The 18,115-nt window shown below is 43.4% G+C and overlaps 1 protein-coding gene across 1 annotated transcript in view; it reads right to left on the bottom strand.

Moving 5' to 3' along the window:
* AATF (apoptosis antagonizing transcription factor) overlaps positions 1–18,115 on the bottom strand; it is a 57,316-nt gene that overhangs the window by 38,470 nt on the left and 731 nt on the right. The window contains exons 2-4 of the mRNA XM_076354500.1: positions 16,269–16,457; positions 15,206–15,616; positions 14,410–14,547 (exon numbers count right to left, since the gene is read on the bottom strand). Of these exons, the coding sequence (XP_076210615.1) occupies positions 14,410–14,547; positions 15,206–15,616; positions 16,269–16,457 (738 nt within the window). The remainder of the gene's footprint in view (positions 1–14,409; positions 14,548–15,205; positions 15,617–16,268; positions 16,458–18,115) is intronic.

Here is an 18,115-nt window from a genome sequence, read left to right as displayed (position 1 = left end):
AGCAAAATCTTTCCCACTGCCTGCAACACAGCTAAATATCCCCAGAGCTTCCAAAACTGTTTATTTTCTACCCGCTGCCTATCCTCCAACAGCAGTGCTAATGCACCCCAGGCAGCTTTGATCCTGTCAATTACAACTGGAGTAGCACTCCAGCTCTTCTGGGGTATATCAGGGCCACGGCAAGCAGGCAAGGAATACAGACAGGCTCAAGCTCCCCCAGGCTATGAGATATGGACCCCAACAGAAGTGGGGATGGGGAGCAATTTTATTTGGAGTGAAGGGGATGGAGAGGGCAGGGAAGACAATGACCGTGCGCTAACCAGGTGGGAGGGCTAATTATTCCAGACAGTGGCTTCATCATGAGCCTCTTACAGCTGGGTAATTTCCGTGCTTTCGGTTCTTGTGTATTTAATAGCATTATTGGATGGCATTCTCATTGTTACTGTTGGGTGCTTAAGTGTGCTGTAAACTCAACTTCAGAAGCCAAGTGTCACCCTCCCCTGCTCTCTTCCCATCCAGCCCTGCCCTATCCATTTCACGTTTAATTCCAGAAGGGACTGCGTTCTTCCCAGTCTCTCCTCATCTTCTCTTCCCTTTAATGCCCTCATCTGCCTTTACACCGTCGGCTTTGGGGAAAAGACTGAATCCATTTGTGAATGAAGGCAGCGTAAAACAAAACTGTTTCACAAATGCAAACTATGTCATTTTGAAGGAAAGCCGGACGCTAACCCTCCTGCTCTCCTACCCCCTCCCAGCACATTTTTTTTTAATGCCGCTCCTTGTCTGAAACAGACAATTAAACAGAAGAGAGTCACAAACACGGAGCTTTCAAGCACGCTAGTACATTAAGGCAACCAGCTAGCAGCTTTCACATGTGATAACCATCAGGTTTGTACCTCCTGCTCCCTTCCCTGCTCTGTTCACAGAACAAAGCCAGCCATACCACTAAGAGCACAGGCAATGCCAGCCCTGACCGTGTAGCAGGGGCCTCCCACTGCCATGAGCTGTGTTAGGTCCTAGGCAGTCCCTGATGATTTTCAGTTTCTAAAGTTTTCAGGATCAAGAAGATATCGACACTATGGTTTTCACAAGCACCACAACCCAGCCAAGGCTGAAACAATGCTGTTAAAGCCCTACGACTACCCTCCCACCACTCATTCACCAGCAGGAAGATCCTGATGCCAATAGCTTATTCCCAGAGCTACTACACTAACTCTGCCATCAGTATCACTTCTGGGTGTTGCTCTGTTGAGTTCAGCCAACTACAGATGCTTACACGTCCCCAGCTGCCCCTTCCCAGTCCAGTGCACCAGGCAGTGGCCAGTGACTGCAGGCACAGCACTGCAAAAGCAACTGTCAAGTTGCGGTATGTAAAACTCTCCCGACCTGACTTTGCAGGCGCAGCCTATCACCCCAGTTAACCCCAGTCTGTGCCTCTCCCACCCCTTCTCTCCTACTCTCTGCTGGCAGCTTTGCTGCATCTCTCTTACAACCCGCACTGCGATGTGCTGGGGTAAATATTCTACCTTATATCGACATCAGTGTCACAACTGACACCTTTAACATTGGGCCATACATCATCAGTGAGAAAACTCTCAAAACTATCTCCTTTTCCAGGAGTTACTTCTGCACGTCCAACCTGTGTTTTCTGAGGACAGGTGGCTCAGCACTGCCTTAAAAACAAAAGAAGCTGGATCCCTTTACGGCATTTCAGGATGAGCAACTGAAATCCCCAAAACAACAACTCATACTCTGTGTGTAGGAGAGGCCAACTAACGCCAGGACAACACGCAACCCCTCCTTCCAGCAAACCTTTTCAAAGCTGCCCTTTGGGAAAGAAAAAAGGATGCTGAGTGGGATCCATCTGCAGCTGCTCCAAGAACACAGCAAACGTGGTTTGAATATAACTTCCAGCTTAAATGGGACTCAGAGTGTCTGTGGTGAGACGCTAACTTGTAAGAGTCACTTTTAAGAGTCCATGGGAGCCCCTTCATTCTGTGTACAGGAGTGAAAAAGTTGTTCCAGATCCAGCAGACAGCATATCAATCCACCAAGAAAGCTGGGAGCCAGTATCAGTAAATCAAAGTGTGCCTTTCTGCTAATACTCTCTCATACGTTCTCATTTTATACATCCCTTCACCCAGTCAGAAAGTAGCCCTGGAGTATTTAGCTCCATTCAGGGATAGCACTGCCATGTATCAAAGTGTCAGGAGACCCACCAGAGATGAAATCTGTCCTACTGCTCTCAAACCACAAAAATCAATTTTGTCAATGCCAGTGGCTACGGACAAACTGGCTGTGCTGCTGGCATCCCCGCCCTGTGTGGGGTGGCTCCTGGCTGCAGGGTACCGACCCCATGACGCGCTCCCCCCACCAGCCCTCTCCGCACGCAGAGGGCAGCTGTGCCTCCGCTGCCGCTGAAACACAAGCTCTGCCGTGCTGGGGACTTGCAGGCATGATGGCTTCCGTGCTCGCCCATGGCTGTAAGTTCAGCATTTCTATAGCAAGGCAGCTTCCTGCGCAGAAAAATATCTGCGCTCTTTTTCATGACCTCTAAAAATGGGGTCTCATTTCATCTTCCCAAGCAGCTGCGGAGAGCAGCAGCTGGTGCGGAGCAGCAGGGAGTGGCCTCACGCAGAGACACTTTAAGTCGATGGAAAACAGCCGGTGCCTCAAGGACAGGCTTTCAAAGGTATTCACAGAGAGCCAACCACTGGGATTCCCAAAACTGCTCCACCAGGCAAGCTCCTCCCCACCTGACCCTGGTGCATCCATCCAGCAGATTCTGAGTACAACGGTCAGGGACGGAATCCTAAAAATAGGGGCAAAACTCCCAGGATTTTCACTCCATCGCCGTATGTTCATGGCAACTTACAGGGCGTGACGGGGCACTGCTGTGGCAGTGCTCCCCTACAGAATGGTGCCTGCCTGTTACTGTGTACACACCGTATGCAAACACAAACAGGAGCATCGTTACCGTGATATACCAGCACGAAACACCACACGCACAGGACACGGCTGAAATTCAGAGCCCATGCCAAAGCTGGAAATTAACTACTTTTTCCCCTCAATTAAATCTGAGGATCTGGCATCACAGGAATATCATCGGCATGCAAGCTTTTAATCTTCCATATACCTCCAGAGGCTGTGTAACGTGCTCACACAGAAAAGCTGGAACAACGCTGGTGTTTGAACCACGGTATGAAGAGCAAAAGCTGAGCTGCCAAATATTGGGAGAGTTCCCCCTGCCACCACGGAGAGCCACCATGTCACCACTGCACGGAACAGGCGCAGTGCCCAGCACACTGGTCGCATTATGCAAATAAGAAGAAGGAGAGGAATCAAACCTCTTTTATTTCAACAGCTGTACATAATGAAAAGTATCTTTATCAGGTACACGCATTTATCCCAACGTTCAGATGAAGAGGGGAAATTTTCACTCCTTTCAAACGACTGTGGGACAGGAGTTAAACTACAGGTCAAAATGGCACTCAATACGCTGGCCTGAGAACAATACTTCTCATTCAAATCCACAAGCCAGCCACTTGCACTAGTCATCCCCAGCAATTAATCCCCCAAGAAACACGTTTGATTAAATCTTTTCAAGCAAATCCTTTGCTTTGCTTTTGTTAGTTCACTTCTTGTCAACATCTATTAAAATATGCCTTTAATTCTCCCACAATCTTAAAAAACACCGATTCCACTGTCTTCAACTTTAATCAACTGTATGGCCGGCATTTTTCATTTCATAATAATGTGCTGTTTGGAATTCAAGAGGCAGGCTCAACATCAATCATTCGGCAAGAATTTTTCCACTGCAATAAATATGCAAATGAGCAAAGCCAGTCAGTCGTATTTCAGGCCCGACTTGCTAGTGTTTTAAAAAAGACACAAATTTATTAATTGCCGTTGGCCAGCGGAATCCTATTACTTTGGGCATTGATTACAAAGCTGTGTGAGTGATTATTGTGCAACTCGCAGGCTATCCAGGCATGAGGAAAAATTATTAAAGCAAGGCAGAGATTATCAACTCAGAATAACAATAAGCCTTAACATTTTAGGCCTCTAACTTCTTCAACAAAGAATTACGCCAGAGCTCCAGTGTATCATAATTCTGAAGTCTGTCAGTATTACTTTTGGAGCTTGCTCTATATTCCCAACAGCAGAGCAACGTTACCAGCCAGGAAAAGGCGGAGGGAATTCCTCCAGGTATCGCATCTTAAACATGGGGCTTTGGACAACAGCTTTTCTGTAACTCCGGCTGCACAACTAACTGTAGGAGGAACAATATGGTGCAGGCAGGACTTTCGCTATCTTCAGATTTGCACCCCTGTATGTTCTGGTGCCCCAAAACCAAGATGGCACAGAAATAAAAGGCTACTGGGAAGTGTAAGACAGAAGCTACAAGAGCCAGCTTAGACTAAATTATAGGCTAGCTGCAAGCCCTTTGGCAGCAGAGAGCGATCTTATTCTTTTTTTTTTTTTTTTTTTTTTTTTTTTTTACAGGTGGTGTAGTTACATATACATTTCTCACGGACTTCAGCTGAATCCTAGCACAAAGCACCTGTAAATCTGTCCAGGTTATTTTAGGAAATGATGGGAGTAACATTCCCTTCATGCTTCCCAAAACACTGAGTTTGTGGAATTTTACCAAATGATGGTAGGAAAAAGGCCGACTTTTCTGCTGATTGCAATAAAAAGGTCTGCTCCATACCGAAGGCCCAATTTGCTGGTTCCATTGGAATGCAAATGATGCAAAAGCCTTTGCAGAGGGGAAAATTGTATTCCTTCAGCACAAAGGAGCCAATGCTGCAAACCCCTTTCACACAAGCAGTTCAGCTGACTCCCAAAGAGTTACAGAACGGACTCAATTTAGTCCTTTCACTCTAATATTACTGCATTTGACAGTAAGGACAACAGCATCAGACACAGATGAGTTTGCTAAAAGTAAAGAAAATAACTAGATGCAACAACAGAATAAAAGGCTTGGTATTCACGGATTTTATTAGTGGGGACTGGGGGAGGGGGAAAGCTGAGAAGGGAGTGAAAGAGAAACACTTCCATGAAGTTCATGCTCTACTGATTTGCCTCAACCATCATCTTTTGATATCAGCCCAAACCAGGGAGGGGACGGGGCTTGTAAAAATGAGATTTATAAAAACTGATGTTTTACATTACTGTAAATGTAAAGAATCTGACAGCATGCATTCCCGTCTCTGCCAGGCAGGAATCCCCAAGTACATATGCAAGAATGAGAAAGGAAAAAGAAATGTGAAATTTCATAGTTATCTAGATACTAAGGCCAGAAGGGAACATTAGCCCATCTAGACTGACCTCCCCATATAATACCAGGCCATTAATTACATTTATCATGACAAGCACTGAGTTTCCATCTCAAGGTAACCAATTGCCAATTAATCCGAGTTAGCTGACATTTGCACATGCTTGTCTGGATGCTTTGCAAGCCTTTGTTTCCCTGCGTCTTGTTTGTGGAGTATACAGACTAAGATGCACAAGTATTTAGCTAAACTCAATTTAATTAGCTATGAATTATCTTGGGAAACTCAAGTGTAGGCAAACCTATTTCGTGTGCTTAAAGTGTGGTGTAATCCCACGGTCTGGAGTTTGGGTGTATCAGGTCAACAACTCTCCCAGCATTTCTTGCACTAGAATTTAAGACAGCTTTAAAATAAACCTCAAATGCCAATAGTGTCCAACACATATGGCTATGGAGATAACCTATAAAACAGGAGCATTTCAATTTTACCACATCTATACAAGAGAAGCAGACAAAAATTCTGCTCAGAAAGACTAAATACCACAAGCTAAAAGCCTTGGCACTCAGTGAGGAAGGGCAAGAGCGTTTTTATCTGAAAAAAGCCCAAAACTGCAAGTTAAATAAATATCCTGCGCTTCTCCACTACCTCCTACACAGGATTTCTGAACAATTCACAGACAGCAATGACAGGCCACAAAATACTTTCCTGGTACCTCGCACAGCCCAAACTCTGCACATGCACGAAACCTCACCCCCCCATTACCCAACTAAACACACACACAAACAACAGAGCTCCAAAACTGAGACCTCTGCCTTTGTCTAAAGCTTCTCACTTCATATCTCTTCCCTCTCACTCGCTGGCACGTACGCAGAATGGCTACCCATAAGCCCGGGAGCTTATCATCCTTACTGACCCCAGTTCTTACCAAAAGCTCTCCAAGGCATAGGATCATTACAACAAAATTTACAAAAAAGGGTCTGATTCATTCATCTATTTTAGTTGAGTGAAAAGTCTTCATTAATGTCAACAGGCTTTGGCTCAGTCCCAGAAAGAGTTGAATAGATTCTTCAGTAGATCAGAGAGGAAAGGTGAAATTTGGAGACACCTGCATCCACATCCATTTAAATCAAATTCAACCCTGCATGAATTGACAAGCACGATGTTTTTTGTATTCATAAAGTGTCTAGACTAATACAATTCAATTAACATGAACTACCAGTTTTAAGTGGGCTAGATCTGATCACAATAATTTACACTCAGGCTTGAAACCCAGTTCTGCTGTCACACATTTGTGCAGGCTCCCAGTAAAATCTTCAAAGCAAGAATATATTTAAGTCCGTGATCTTGCCTAGCACCAATTAATCCTGTAACTGCTCTATGCCTCTGGAAACTGTGTAATCTGCCTGTGCCTCAGTTCCTCCCCCACTCCCCTGTGACACCTACCCTGCTCTGTATTAATGCATTATCATCTCCAGATGTACGTATGGATACATTTGAGTTTTAAAAGTGATCCACGAATAGAGATGATAACAAAATTATGAGTGAATTATCGGCAGTTGATTCCTGCAGGCTTCTCTGAAAAATCCCGAGCCTGTGTCAATAAAGCACATTTCATCTGACAGCTTTTCTCTAACCAGATGCGTAAAATGACAACCAGGTGCAGCCGAGGAGTGAGGCAGAGGGTGAGCCCATCAGGTGGAGCATGCTGCACGACCGGTGAGGAGGACGCCTTGCCAGACACATCCCCTCTTACAAGAAGTGGAACAGGTTCTCCGGTACCTAAAGCAGACTTGATCTTATTCAAAGTTAGTCAATGCTTAATCAGCTTCTTCAACATGACTTACCTGGATGTTCCACAGAATGTAATTTCTTTTTTTTTTTTTTTTTTTTTTTTTTTTTTAAAGATCAGGAATTGGAGTAACAGAATCCAGCAAAAATCCTCTATTAAAAAGACACTGAGAACATACACTAATAGATACTAAATAGAACCTTTCCCTCTGTCTTGAGTCCCTTTTCAGCAAAATATTACAGAACTAACCCAGAAGAAAATAAAGATATTCAGTGTGAAGCATTCATACAGAAATGTTTAATACGCAAGGATGTAAAACCAGAAAACACATGGCATCTTTGGAGGTCTCCTGCTGGCAATGAATGCAAGTGGGATCTAGATCACATCCTTAAGAGGCCTTGTCCACAAATGTGCTGTCTAGTCACAAGCCACAGATACTTGTCACAGCAGCAGTTAACCAACCTGGTGCACCAAGAGCCCAACTCAGGCGATTATTATAAAGGTCCACGTAGCTCCAGGTGGAAGCACAGTCCTTTACCAGCACACCCACTACAAATGCACCTATTTCCACCCCAGAAACAGACATTTCTGGGTCAGCCGAAGTGTTTGGACTGGACTGTACATTTTAGGAACAAAAAAATGAACGTCTCCTTCATTTCCCAGAGGGCACCGAGCACCCGGCCTTGTGCAGTCCCAGGCAAGTCCTGCAAAGTTTTACAAGTGTTCCTTTTAGCTCTGCTTTTCAATAAAACATAATGAAATAGCAACCGTTGGCTAGCTGCACCTGAGACATACAACACCTTAAGGGAATAACTAATCCATGTGAAACATAAGTTATCCAGCAACTGACTCTGAGTTGAAGAAACTGGCTACAGTGAGATTATGAATAGTCAGTTGCTTCCTGCAAACTTTAAATGTAGTTCACGCTCGTTTCCCTTGTTTCATCTTTCCACGTCTTTCTTTTGAATAAAAGTTTCTTCACAGCACCCCATTTAAAACACATACTGAAGGACTTAAAAGGTGCACATGCTCTAATATTCTGCAGTCCAAACTCAGTATGGAGAAGGAAAGGCAGGACTGGGAACCACTGTTCAGGCAGCAACTGCCATTTCAAGGTGTAATTGCATCCCTAGAGTGGCCACAAAGCAACCCACCACCCGTAACGCCACACAGGCTGCAAGGAGGACCAGAGGACTACTTGTAGGGTACAAAAAAGGACTGGTCTCCATCATTACATTTAACTTATTCCCAAGAGGCAAAACACACTATTCTACTGTCCTCGGCCCCCGGTGCAGCGTGCTTGTAGAGTGAACAAGGTCGTGCGTTGCAGCATTGCTTTTCAGCCAGCTGTGCTAACTGCAGCACTCTTCAACGCCCTGTCTCCAATATAAGCTCATCTCTTTGTGTGAATGAGCCCAACGCAACAATTCGTCTGGAGGGATTTCAAAGGGGATGCTACAGAAATGCTAAATGATGGGGGAAACAAGGTTTCTACCAGATAATACACCCTCCTTGAGTACAAGGAATACAGGAATTGCATCCTGTGCACGGATGCAATGCCACTAGCTCATGGCCACAGAGAATGTCCATGGTTGAATCATCTAGAGTAACATCACAGTGGTCAGGAAAATAAGATACGGTTGACTATAGAGAATACAAACTAAAGTTCAAACATCACTGAGTTGAGAAAAGATGCACAAATTTCAGCAGAATTTAAAAAGCTGTATACAATTTTCTATTAGCAGCAGACAAGGCACTGTGCTGAAAAGTTCAGGCCACTGCCAGGCAGAGCTCACTACTGCTGCTGCTCCATTAATACATTAATAACCCAGGCAGGTTGGGGATAATGGCCTTGCAAGCACATGGAGCATTTAATTTGATTTTTTTATCTGATTCACTTTATTCAGGTTTATTTTCTTATTGATCACAAACCTTTGTATAACTTCTCCACAGCTCTACAAAGTGTAAATAACAGTTAATATTTGTTGTCCCCACTCTTGTTCCTTCAGTGAGCAAATCCATTCTCACAGACCCTGCATGTCTACCTTTTACCAAAACCAGTATTCTCTCCACTTCTCCGAAACAACTGAGCTTGAGCTTATGCTGAAGAATAGAAATGCGGGATTCCGGTATTTCCTCTTAATCCACTGACAAATGGAATCAAAGCAAAAAAAAAAAGACACCACAAAAATTCAGCCCGTAGTTTGCATTTCAGGGACCTATTGAACTCTTGGAAAGTGAAAGCATATACATATGAAAACTTATACAACTACTCGTCCGTTTAAAGTCTTGCAATTTCCATCAGCATCATGCCTTCTGCAAGAGCCTCACCTGGGCTTCTCTCTGTTTTTAACTCCTCATCTTGCCAACTATAAAACTGAAAATAACACATTATACTATTTAAAAGCTAGAATTCCCAGCTTTTTTTGTGAAGCATAAAGTATCACTGTCTAACTACTAGCCACTGGAACATTGCCAGCTTAGTATTTTTAACAAAAATTGTAAAGAGAAAGTAATTAAAATAGCAAGAACAGACCTACATGACCACATTGGGAAGCCCAACTACCGAGGGCACACACAACAGCAGCTTCTAGCCTCTGCTGATTGAGAGATAGAATTTCTTAAAGCTCTTGTTGCCCCTCTGCCCCCCAATTAGCTGTGGTTTTTTTGTCACTGAATCAAGATTTAACATAACAAGCCCCAAACCTAGGAACTGTTTAATTCCTGCCACTGGATGTGGCTTCACTGATGTTGCTTCCACCCCTTCTTTGGCTCTTTCTTGCCCTTGAGGTAATTTTCGTAACATTTTCATGAGATCCACTTCTAACCTTCCTCCCCCTTGAAAACATACATAGAAATATGAATGGCAGGCATGCAATCTGTGCAGAGACACAGCACAGAAACTTGCACCTTGCACTCTTTTTCTATGTAAATAATGCAAGGATCCTGCGGGAACATGCCAGGGATTGGAATTTTTAATTAATGGGTCTCTTTAATGTGCAAATCAGGAGCAGATTGCAAATTCTGACTTGCATTGATTATGAAAAACATTAATTGAACGTGCAAGACCCCAAACAGAGGCAACATCTCAAGCCCTGGACTAGACTGGAAGATATGGTGCAAGAGAATACAAATGTATCTTGGAGAAACAGACCACTCCAGGCATCAGCACCTCAGAAACGTAAGCTGTGGGAGTTCACGTGTGCCGTGCATTAAACATTAAACATTTGCGCTGCATTCAGAGCGCAGCCACTGTGATTTCAGTATTAAAACCACTCAGACTTTCTCCATGGATGCAAAACAGGAATAAACATGAGCTCCATGACCACAGTTTGGTCTCCAATTTCTATGTAAAAAGGGTGACAGAAAAAAATCTGGAATATAATTAAAGATTAAAAAAAAAAAAAAAGGAAAGAAAAAGTAAGACAGTGCAAACAAAGCAATGCTGTCTCTTTAAACAGAAATTCATCCTATATAAATTATGGCCATAAACTTTTCCTGCAGTGCAGCCTAATTAATTCTTGTTCTATACACAAAGGGAAATGCTGGGTGACAAATGGGTGTGAAGCCTGAAAGCTGCCAGGTCTGCAAAACATTTTCTACTTCAATTTATAAGCAATTTTGCAGTAAATCATCCACCAGAACCTGAGATCTCAGGAATCCAAGACTGTCCAAGGCACGGTGTATCATTTTTTTTTTTAAAAAATATTTCATAAAAGATTACAAAAATAATAAATTAAACACTTTAAGTTTTGTAACCTCCAATCTCAAAATTTGGAAAACAAGCATGACCTTACCGTTTTCGCTCAGATTTGGCACATAGAACATTGCTGTCTACTCTTTAACACAATTATACTCAAACCCTTAGGGAATTTCACTACCACCACTAGCTGCACAGAGGGTTGTCACAAGTGGGAGATACCAAAGAGGCAAATATACGAAGGACCGTTTTCCATTTCAAAAAAATCGTCCTTCCTGTGAGCACACAGCAGAAATTTCACAAGCAATGGAAGGACTTGGGTTAAATTACTGAAAGCATTCTGGGGCAGCTTTCAAAGAGATGCGAGGGACTCGTCCAGGACCCAGAGAGCACTGGGTGCCAAGACTTCTCTGTGCTCTCCTGCCTTCAGCAGGCTACAGCGCACACCGAGAGTCTGGATTTTTGGCACCAACTGCTTTGTGCAACTTCAACACCAAATCATTTCCTCCTATTCAATGAAGATGATGAAAGCATGCCAAATTTATTCTGTGGATTTGGAAAGAAGTGCTGAGGCTTCCCTGAAATGAGAGTATTATCCAGTCCAAAACAGTGCCAATGTCATGATTATCCCAAATCCTGTCCCAAGACTGAAGCGCATCACGTACAATGGAACCACCTCAACATTCAGTATTTACAAAGTCCTGTCTTCCACTCATCTTTAAACTTACTCATGCACAGTTCTTCTAATTTTTCCTGTCTGGGGAATTGGATCCTACCCACAAGCTGGTAATACAACGGGGATGAGAACTCAGGAGCCCAGAAACATTTACCCAGCCCACTACATCACCATTCAGAATCAAGTAAAAAAGTTTATTTTTATAGAAGCCACTAAACCCCTCTATCAGCTAAAAGTTAGGTCTTTTATTGGAAGCTGATTTATAATAAGTGAGATTTTTTCCCCCTCATAAATGAAGGTGCATCAATTCATGAAAGAACTTTAAATATATTATCACGTATATTTTCAGAAAGGACTTAGTTTCACCTCCTGAACTGACAGGTCACAGCGCTGTTATCCAGGCAGAAGCTCCATGAAGGAAGATGTAACACAGCTCAGACTGCCCACGGGGTAAAGCTCTTGCTGTTGATTAGACATGAATTCCCTCTCCCAGGGCCCAACACAGCAAAGTGAGAGAGAAATGGGTCTTTGCCACCTAACACCAACTACATCCATAGTCTTTCATATGATCTTCAGGTATAAGTTTACTCCTTACTTCATGCTTAGCACTTTGTAACTTCTGGGAAGCGCATCTTGGCAGGGCAGCGAGATAGCTGCATTGGACAATAGTGTAGCTTATCAAAAATGACTATTTATTGTAACCTACTTTACTGTGCAATTACAGACTGTATTTTAAAAAAATAGAAATAAAAAAAAGGAATATAAATTTGGTCCTTTAGAGAACACTGGAAAGCACTAAACAAGTGTAGTAGTAGCAGAATGTTCCTAAATTCATCCCTTCCCATCCGTCAGTCTGAGCACTTCCTCTGCTAACTTCACCCAGGTCACTCCAGCTATATCTTCTCGCTGTCTTCGCAGATGAAATACAGAACACAAACCCAGGCTATCAGGAACATCAGAGTATACTACTGCAACTTTCCTGCCCAGATTATGAAAAGAGGGTGGGGAGGGAATCACCGAGCAGTTATTAACAGTGGATTTTCCTTTAGTGTTCTGGACAACTGCAAGATTAGCCTCTCTGCTGTACTGTGTACAGTATTATACTCCATGTTCTTGAATGTATTTTGCTTATGGGAAATATCAAAATGTCAACCATTGTTTCTGTTAAAGGTCTTTAATGATATTGCATTTTAGGCCTGTAATGAAACATGGTGCTCGGTGCAGTTTGTAATGCATCTCATTAAATACATTAATAACATGTATTTCACTGAAAGGTCAGCTTAGTATTGTTGGGAGTTTGCCTTTTTTTCCTTAATCACTTCATTTAAAGTAGCAGAGCTAACTTTAAAATGTAAAGTATCTCACCTGCTGTAACTCCAGATAAGCTGATTCGCTACCATGTTCAGATCAGGTATAAGCCGTGAGATAAGTCAAAACTTGGTGTAGGGACAAGACTCAGGTCAAGTTCGATGATGGTGAAAGTTCCTAATCCTGTTTTAAGATGACTTGTGCCAGCCCAGGCCAAAATTTCTCAATGCGCAGGTATCGCTACAGCATGTACAACCTGGGACACTGTGTGGCTGAAGGGATATACAACCACAGCAAACCAGACAGTTCAGATGACGTCTCTGATGTTTAGCATGAAAGGCTGTAGGCACCACTACGGTGCTTCCTACCAACTGGTTCACATAAGGGGGCTTCTCGTGATCCTCCACAGGGTGCTCACCTACGGAGCCGAAACGTTCTGGGAAGTGAGCAGTATCTTAACATTGGGAAAGAAGAAATAGAAGTGAAAGGGATAACCAACCTGGCAAGCTTTAAAATGCTACTGGGCTTATAGAATCATAGAATCATTGAGGTTGGAAAAGACCTCTAAGATCATCCAGTCCAACCATCGACCCAACACCACCACCCACTAAACCATGTCCCTAAGTGCCTCATCTAGTCGTCTTTTAAATACCTCCAGGGATGGGGACTCAACCACTTCCCTGGGCAATCTTTATCTTTATTATTCCAAATCACTGGAAGACTATCCTATGAAGTTCATTAATTTCTGATTAGTGGGATTAGAAAAAAGAACAATCTGTGTATAAACACTGTCATCTGTGTGGTTTTTGATAGAAAACAACAAACATGTCAGGGAGAAATAGACACCAACTGATACCTGAAGTAGTTTGTATTTATTCCTAAGGATAACATACCAGACGTTTATCTCCCTGTACATTTACCTTAAGGCCAGTAAAAAAGGTGTCAAATTCTAAAAATTAAACAGACCCGCAACACACTGAAGTTGAGTACTTTGCACTTATCAACTGGAGCGTGCACATTATATTTGCCATATTGGAGAATCCACTACGAAACTCATCAGATCAGTATCATTAATAGTGATCCTAAAAAATAAACAGATGAAGCAGCTTCAAGCTGAAAAGATATTTGCTGTTGATTTAACAGCACTGGCCCTCTCATTTGGGCTACATTACTCCCGGTTAGGGCAAATCTTTGCATTCACTGACCCAACACATTGACTGATACCACAAGGTGTCTCTGGACAAAGAAGCATCCCAACTCTGCATTGAACGGCAACAACCAAACCAATTATTCCTAAGACCCAGCATGAAACTTAAATTGGTAAGCAAACTTCAGTCCCCACGTGAACTAGAAATAGCAGCGGGACCCGAGCTGAGGCTTTCCAACATTGCGTAAGTGACAACAGGCCACCAGCAGAGATCAGCTAGACATATACAGACATGGGTGATAGGAGACATTTTCTTTGTCCGGGGTAGGAAACACTTTTTGGTCTCTGCACAGTACCTAATTAATGATTAAAGCAATACAAACCAACAGCTAATACTACAGGCACATGCAACTCAAAGCCCTCCCTTTCCCATTAACACTTCCCCGCACAGGCAAAACGTATTGGCTACAGCAGAGTCTACCCAAAGTAGAAAGATTGAAGAATTCTTACAGTTCTCGACAGCATTGTCAAATTCTTGTCCACCTTCCTTTCTGAAGATTGGGTACGTATCTGGCTGTGGAAGCCGGTTGACTGTTACGAGCGCCTTCTGCATCTTGATTCTCCCTTCCAATAGTTGATCCCACAGTGCTTCATAACAAAGAGAAAATAAAACAATTTGAGCAAGCCAAAGCACTTGTTCCTTGTGAAGGAGCTGTTGATTTAACAGCACAGGCCCTCTCCTCTGTGCTACATTACTCCTGGTTAGGGCAAATCTTTGCATTCACTGACTCAGCACAAAATTGGTACCACAAGGTGTCTCTGGACAAAACCACATCCCATCCTATGATCCTGACTGCAATTCTGTGACCCACAAAAAAATCATCCCTTTGCTTTACTATTTAAAAGGACATTCTGCAAATGAAGGTTTGATAGTTTAATAGGACCGATAGGAAGAAATTGCATTCGGTATTACATTTTGAAAAGAAACAGAAGCGGTATCAGCATCGCTGCACAGCACTACCAGTGTAGGAAGTCCCCACGCCCACCAATGCTACAAGTATATTCAGTAGTGGTTCAATTAAGCCAGTGGATAAATACACTTCATAACGTGAGATTTTGTACCAGCAGTGACACCAGTTTGCATTGCAGATTTGGCAGACCATTTGCAAATCACTAGGGCTGCTGTAGCACGCACGTGCAGTATGCTAACAGCACATTAACATGCTGAAGTGGTTCCTAACATGGCCAGCTTCTAGTGTCAGCAAGGTGAAAGTCTCGTCAAAATACAAAGCAAACATGCACAAACCTAGCTGGTTCTTCACAGCTTTTCCTTTTTCTACTTCTTCAGCCTCTTGTCCTTTTGAGAATGTCATCATCCCTCCATCACCTTCACTGTCTTTGGTTTCCTTTACATCATTGTGGTTTTCACTCCCATATTCCTCCTCATCACTTCCTTCTTCCATGCTGGCATCATCTTCATCTTCTCCCTCACTGCTTCCTACATCATCCATCCCCTCTGTAAATTTCTCAAAGTCTGTAACATTCTGGAAACTGAACTTCGGTGCCTTGGCAGATGGATCTGTCTCTTCATCGTGTTCCAAGTCATCCTCTTGGTCACTGCCAGCACTGCTGGGCTTCTCCTTTGGTTTAGTGCCTAAGCTACCGTTCTCTTCCGCATCTTCACTGCCACTGTACCATTCATCTAATGCTTCTTCAGCTAATAATTGAAAGAGAAAAAAGTTATTTACTTACCAGGAAAATATGCCACTTTGCAGTATGCATCATCAATAGCTACAGGTTTGGGCTATTTGAGCTCCAAACTCCGTTTTATCTGTGTATGATGTTACTCTCTGTTTTGGCTAAATAATGGAACCACAAGGCCATATCCACAAAAAGATCTCAGCTCACATTTTCTGCAGCAATGATCAGTAGGCTTAGCTTTCCCATGAAACAATGACGTGATAAGCAAGCAAGGTGGTCAGGATTTGCTATATACATTTTTTAAATGAGAATCTGTATATACTTGCAGTCCCCGAGATATATTGGCTTAAAAATGGGAGCTGTTTCTTTTCCTCCACACAACGTTCAGCCAGCGCACTGAGCCTCATCTTACACTTAGTCATGCTCTTTCCTCAGTCTGTAGAAGTGACCTCCTCTTTGGGATCTCCCCTTCCCTCAGGCCAAAAAATAATGGCCTGAATTTCAGGAAGGCACTTCAAGAAGATGTCTAACTTAATTGTACCTGTTTATTGCCCCGTAACAGGGACTAAAGTTTCTCATCTCAGTGCAGATGGCACTAGCTCAGTTAACGTGCTAACATCAAATTTTGAGTAGTCTAGTGAAAAGGGGAAAGAAATGAGATTTCTTACCAGATCCTTCTTCAGACAGAGCATCTCCCCAGAGCTCTTCTTGCAAAGCTTTGCGAGATGTAGCTCTTCCACTGTATCTTTTATCAGCTTCCAAGAGAGAGGCTGAAGCTTTTTTCCGTATATTACCAACGGGGAAAATGTCATCTGCAGTTTTATCCTCAAATTTGTCAATCACTTTAGCAACTGTAGCTGTGGGGAAAAAAAAAAAATAGAGGGGAGGGATGTCTAAACTGAACTGAATTTCAGACTAGAAGAACTCGCTGCAGGAAGGAGCCATCCTGCTCCACGGAAAACGCCTCGTGCTCTACAAACAAAAATATACTGCAAAGGTGAGCTTGATGGCAACACAGCCTCGCGTAAGAGCCTGGCTTTCAGGCTTTGAGAGGGAGCAAGGCTCTTCCCTGCCTGGTGAAGGAAAGCCACTATACTAATTTTCTGCAAAGGGGGAAAGGTTGCTAGGGAATCAAAGGCAGAGAAAAAGCCTCAAAGCTGGGTTTTGGGTAGATCAGCGCCAGTCCTGCCTAGAAACTACTGAGTAAAGTAATACCTCTGCAGAAGGAAGGGAGATGTTACACGGACAGACCAATTCCAACCCCGCTACATTCACACTTTCTTCCCTGCCTCTTCTTTATTTTAGAGAACCCGCATAAAGCGCCAGACAAACTAAGCCTATCCAAGCCCTTCCACAGATTCATGAGGGTCTCATGAGAAGTGTAGTCCTCCGGGTGGAGGACTCAGTGAAGCCGGAATGCCTTCACTCACTTCACGCTTACAGATTAAATGAGGAAAACTGCAATTCAGATGCACTTTGGCCTCTTGCTATATGTACGAGCCACATAAATACATAAACATTTTAGGAAATAATTTCACTGTGGTTATTACCCTCTTTCATACCCATTTTCTCCAGGACACAGGAATGGAGCAGTCCAGCAAAGAGAACACATCATACCATACTCCCTCCTTATTTTCATTCATGTGCAAGACACCCTGTATGCAAAATTACAGGGTTAGCTTTGTTCAACCAATTGAGTGATCCAACTGGCTGAACATCGCTAAGTGCTTTTAATGTGTGTTTGGAAATGTTAATGCCTCGCATATAGTGTTTACTTGAGGCAGGGGGGAAGCAAAAAAATCTCCTGCTCATAATCAAAGCAGCAAGATCTGGTCTAAATATAGTCACTCCAGCTACAAGAGGACGGCAAGATGCCCGGCACCAAGGAACGACTGGGCAAGAGGGACAGATGCAGAATGACCTGTGGCACCCGACAGATCTTCTGGCATTCTCAGTCCCGGCACCGCTGAAGTATGAAGTCTGAAACTAAATCATGATTACTAAAATGGGAAAACGCCTCTGCTGACTGCGTTGATTTCCTCAATGGTTACTAAGATGTTGCTGACAAGATACTACTGCTCTCACTTACACTTGTATAGAAGAACCAGGGTAGCTGGCACAACATTTACCATGACTGGTGCCTAGTACCTCCTAAAACCAACCGCTGTCGGTGTGTGACGGTTAGCTCGCTATCTCAAGAGGTGAGTGCAGGAACCGTGTGACAGACATGCCCTAGAGATGAGTCCTGCCCCACGGCTTGGCTGGTCCACTGGCCGGTGGGGAAACTCTGCTCTGGAGAGGGTAAGTCAAGGGAACGGCAGGCACCAGCCTGGAAACTTAGAAGATGACACCGCCACCTACATGTCACGGGAAAAGGGACGAATGTCTCAAAAACCACAACTAAGGCAAGAAGAGCTTGATTTAAAAAGATAAGTTGATTATTGGCCACTGGTAAGCATCAAACAAGACACGTGCAGCGTGCTGCGGCCTGCTCTGAGCGCCTGGTGTGCCGAAG

This window comes from Aptenodytes patagonicus, chromosome 17 (assembly GCF_965638725.1).
Source record: "Aptenodytes patagonicus chromosome 17, bAptPat1.pri.cur, whole genome shotgun sequence".
Taxonomy (NCBI): Eukaryota; Metazoa; Chordata; class Aves; order Sphenisciformes; family Spheniscidae; genus Aptenodytes; species Aptenodytes patagonicus.
The sequence above is the reverse complement of the archived record's forward strand: the minus strand, read 5'-3'. Positions and strand labels throughout refer to the sequence as shown.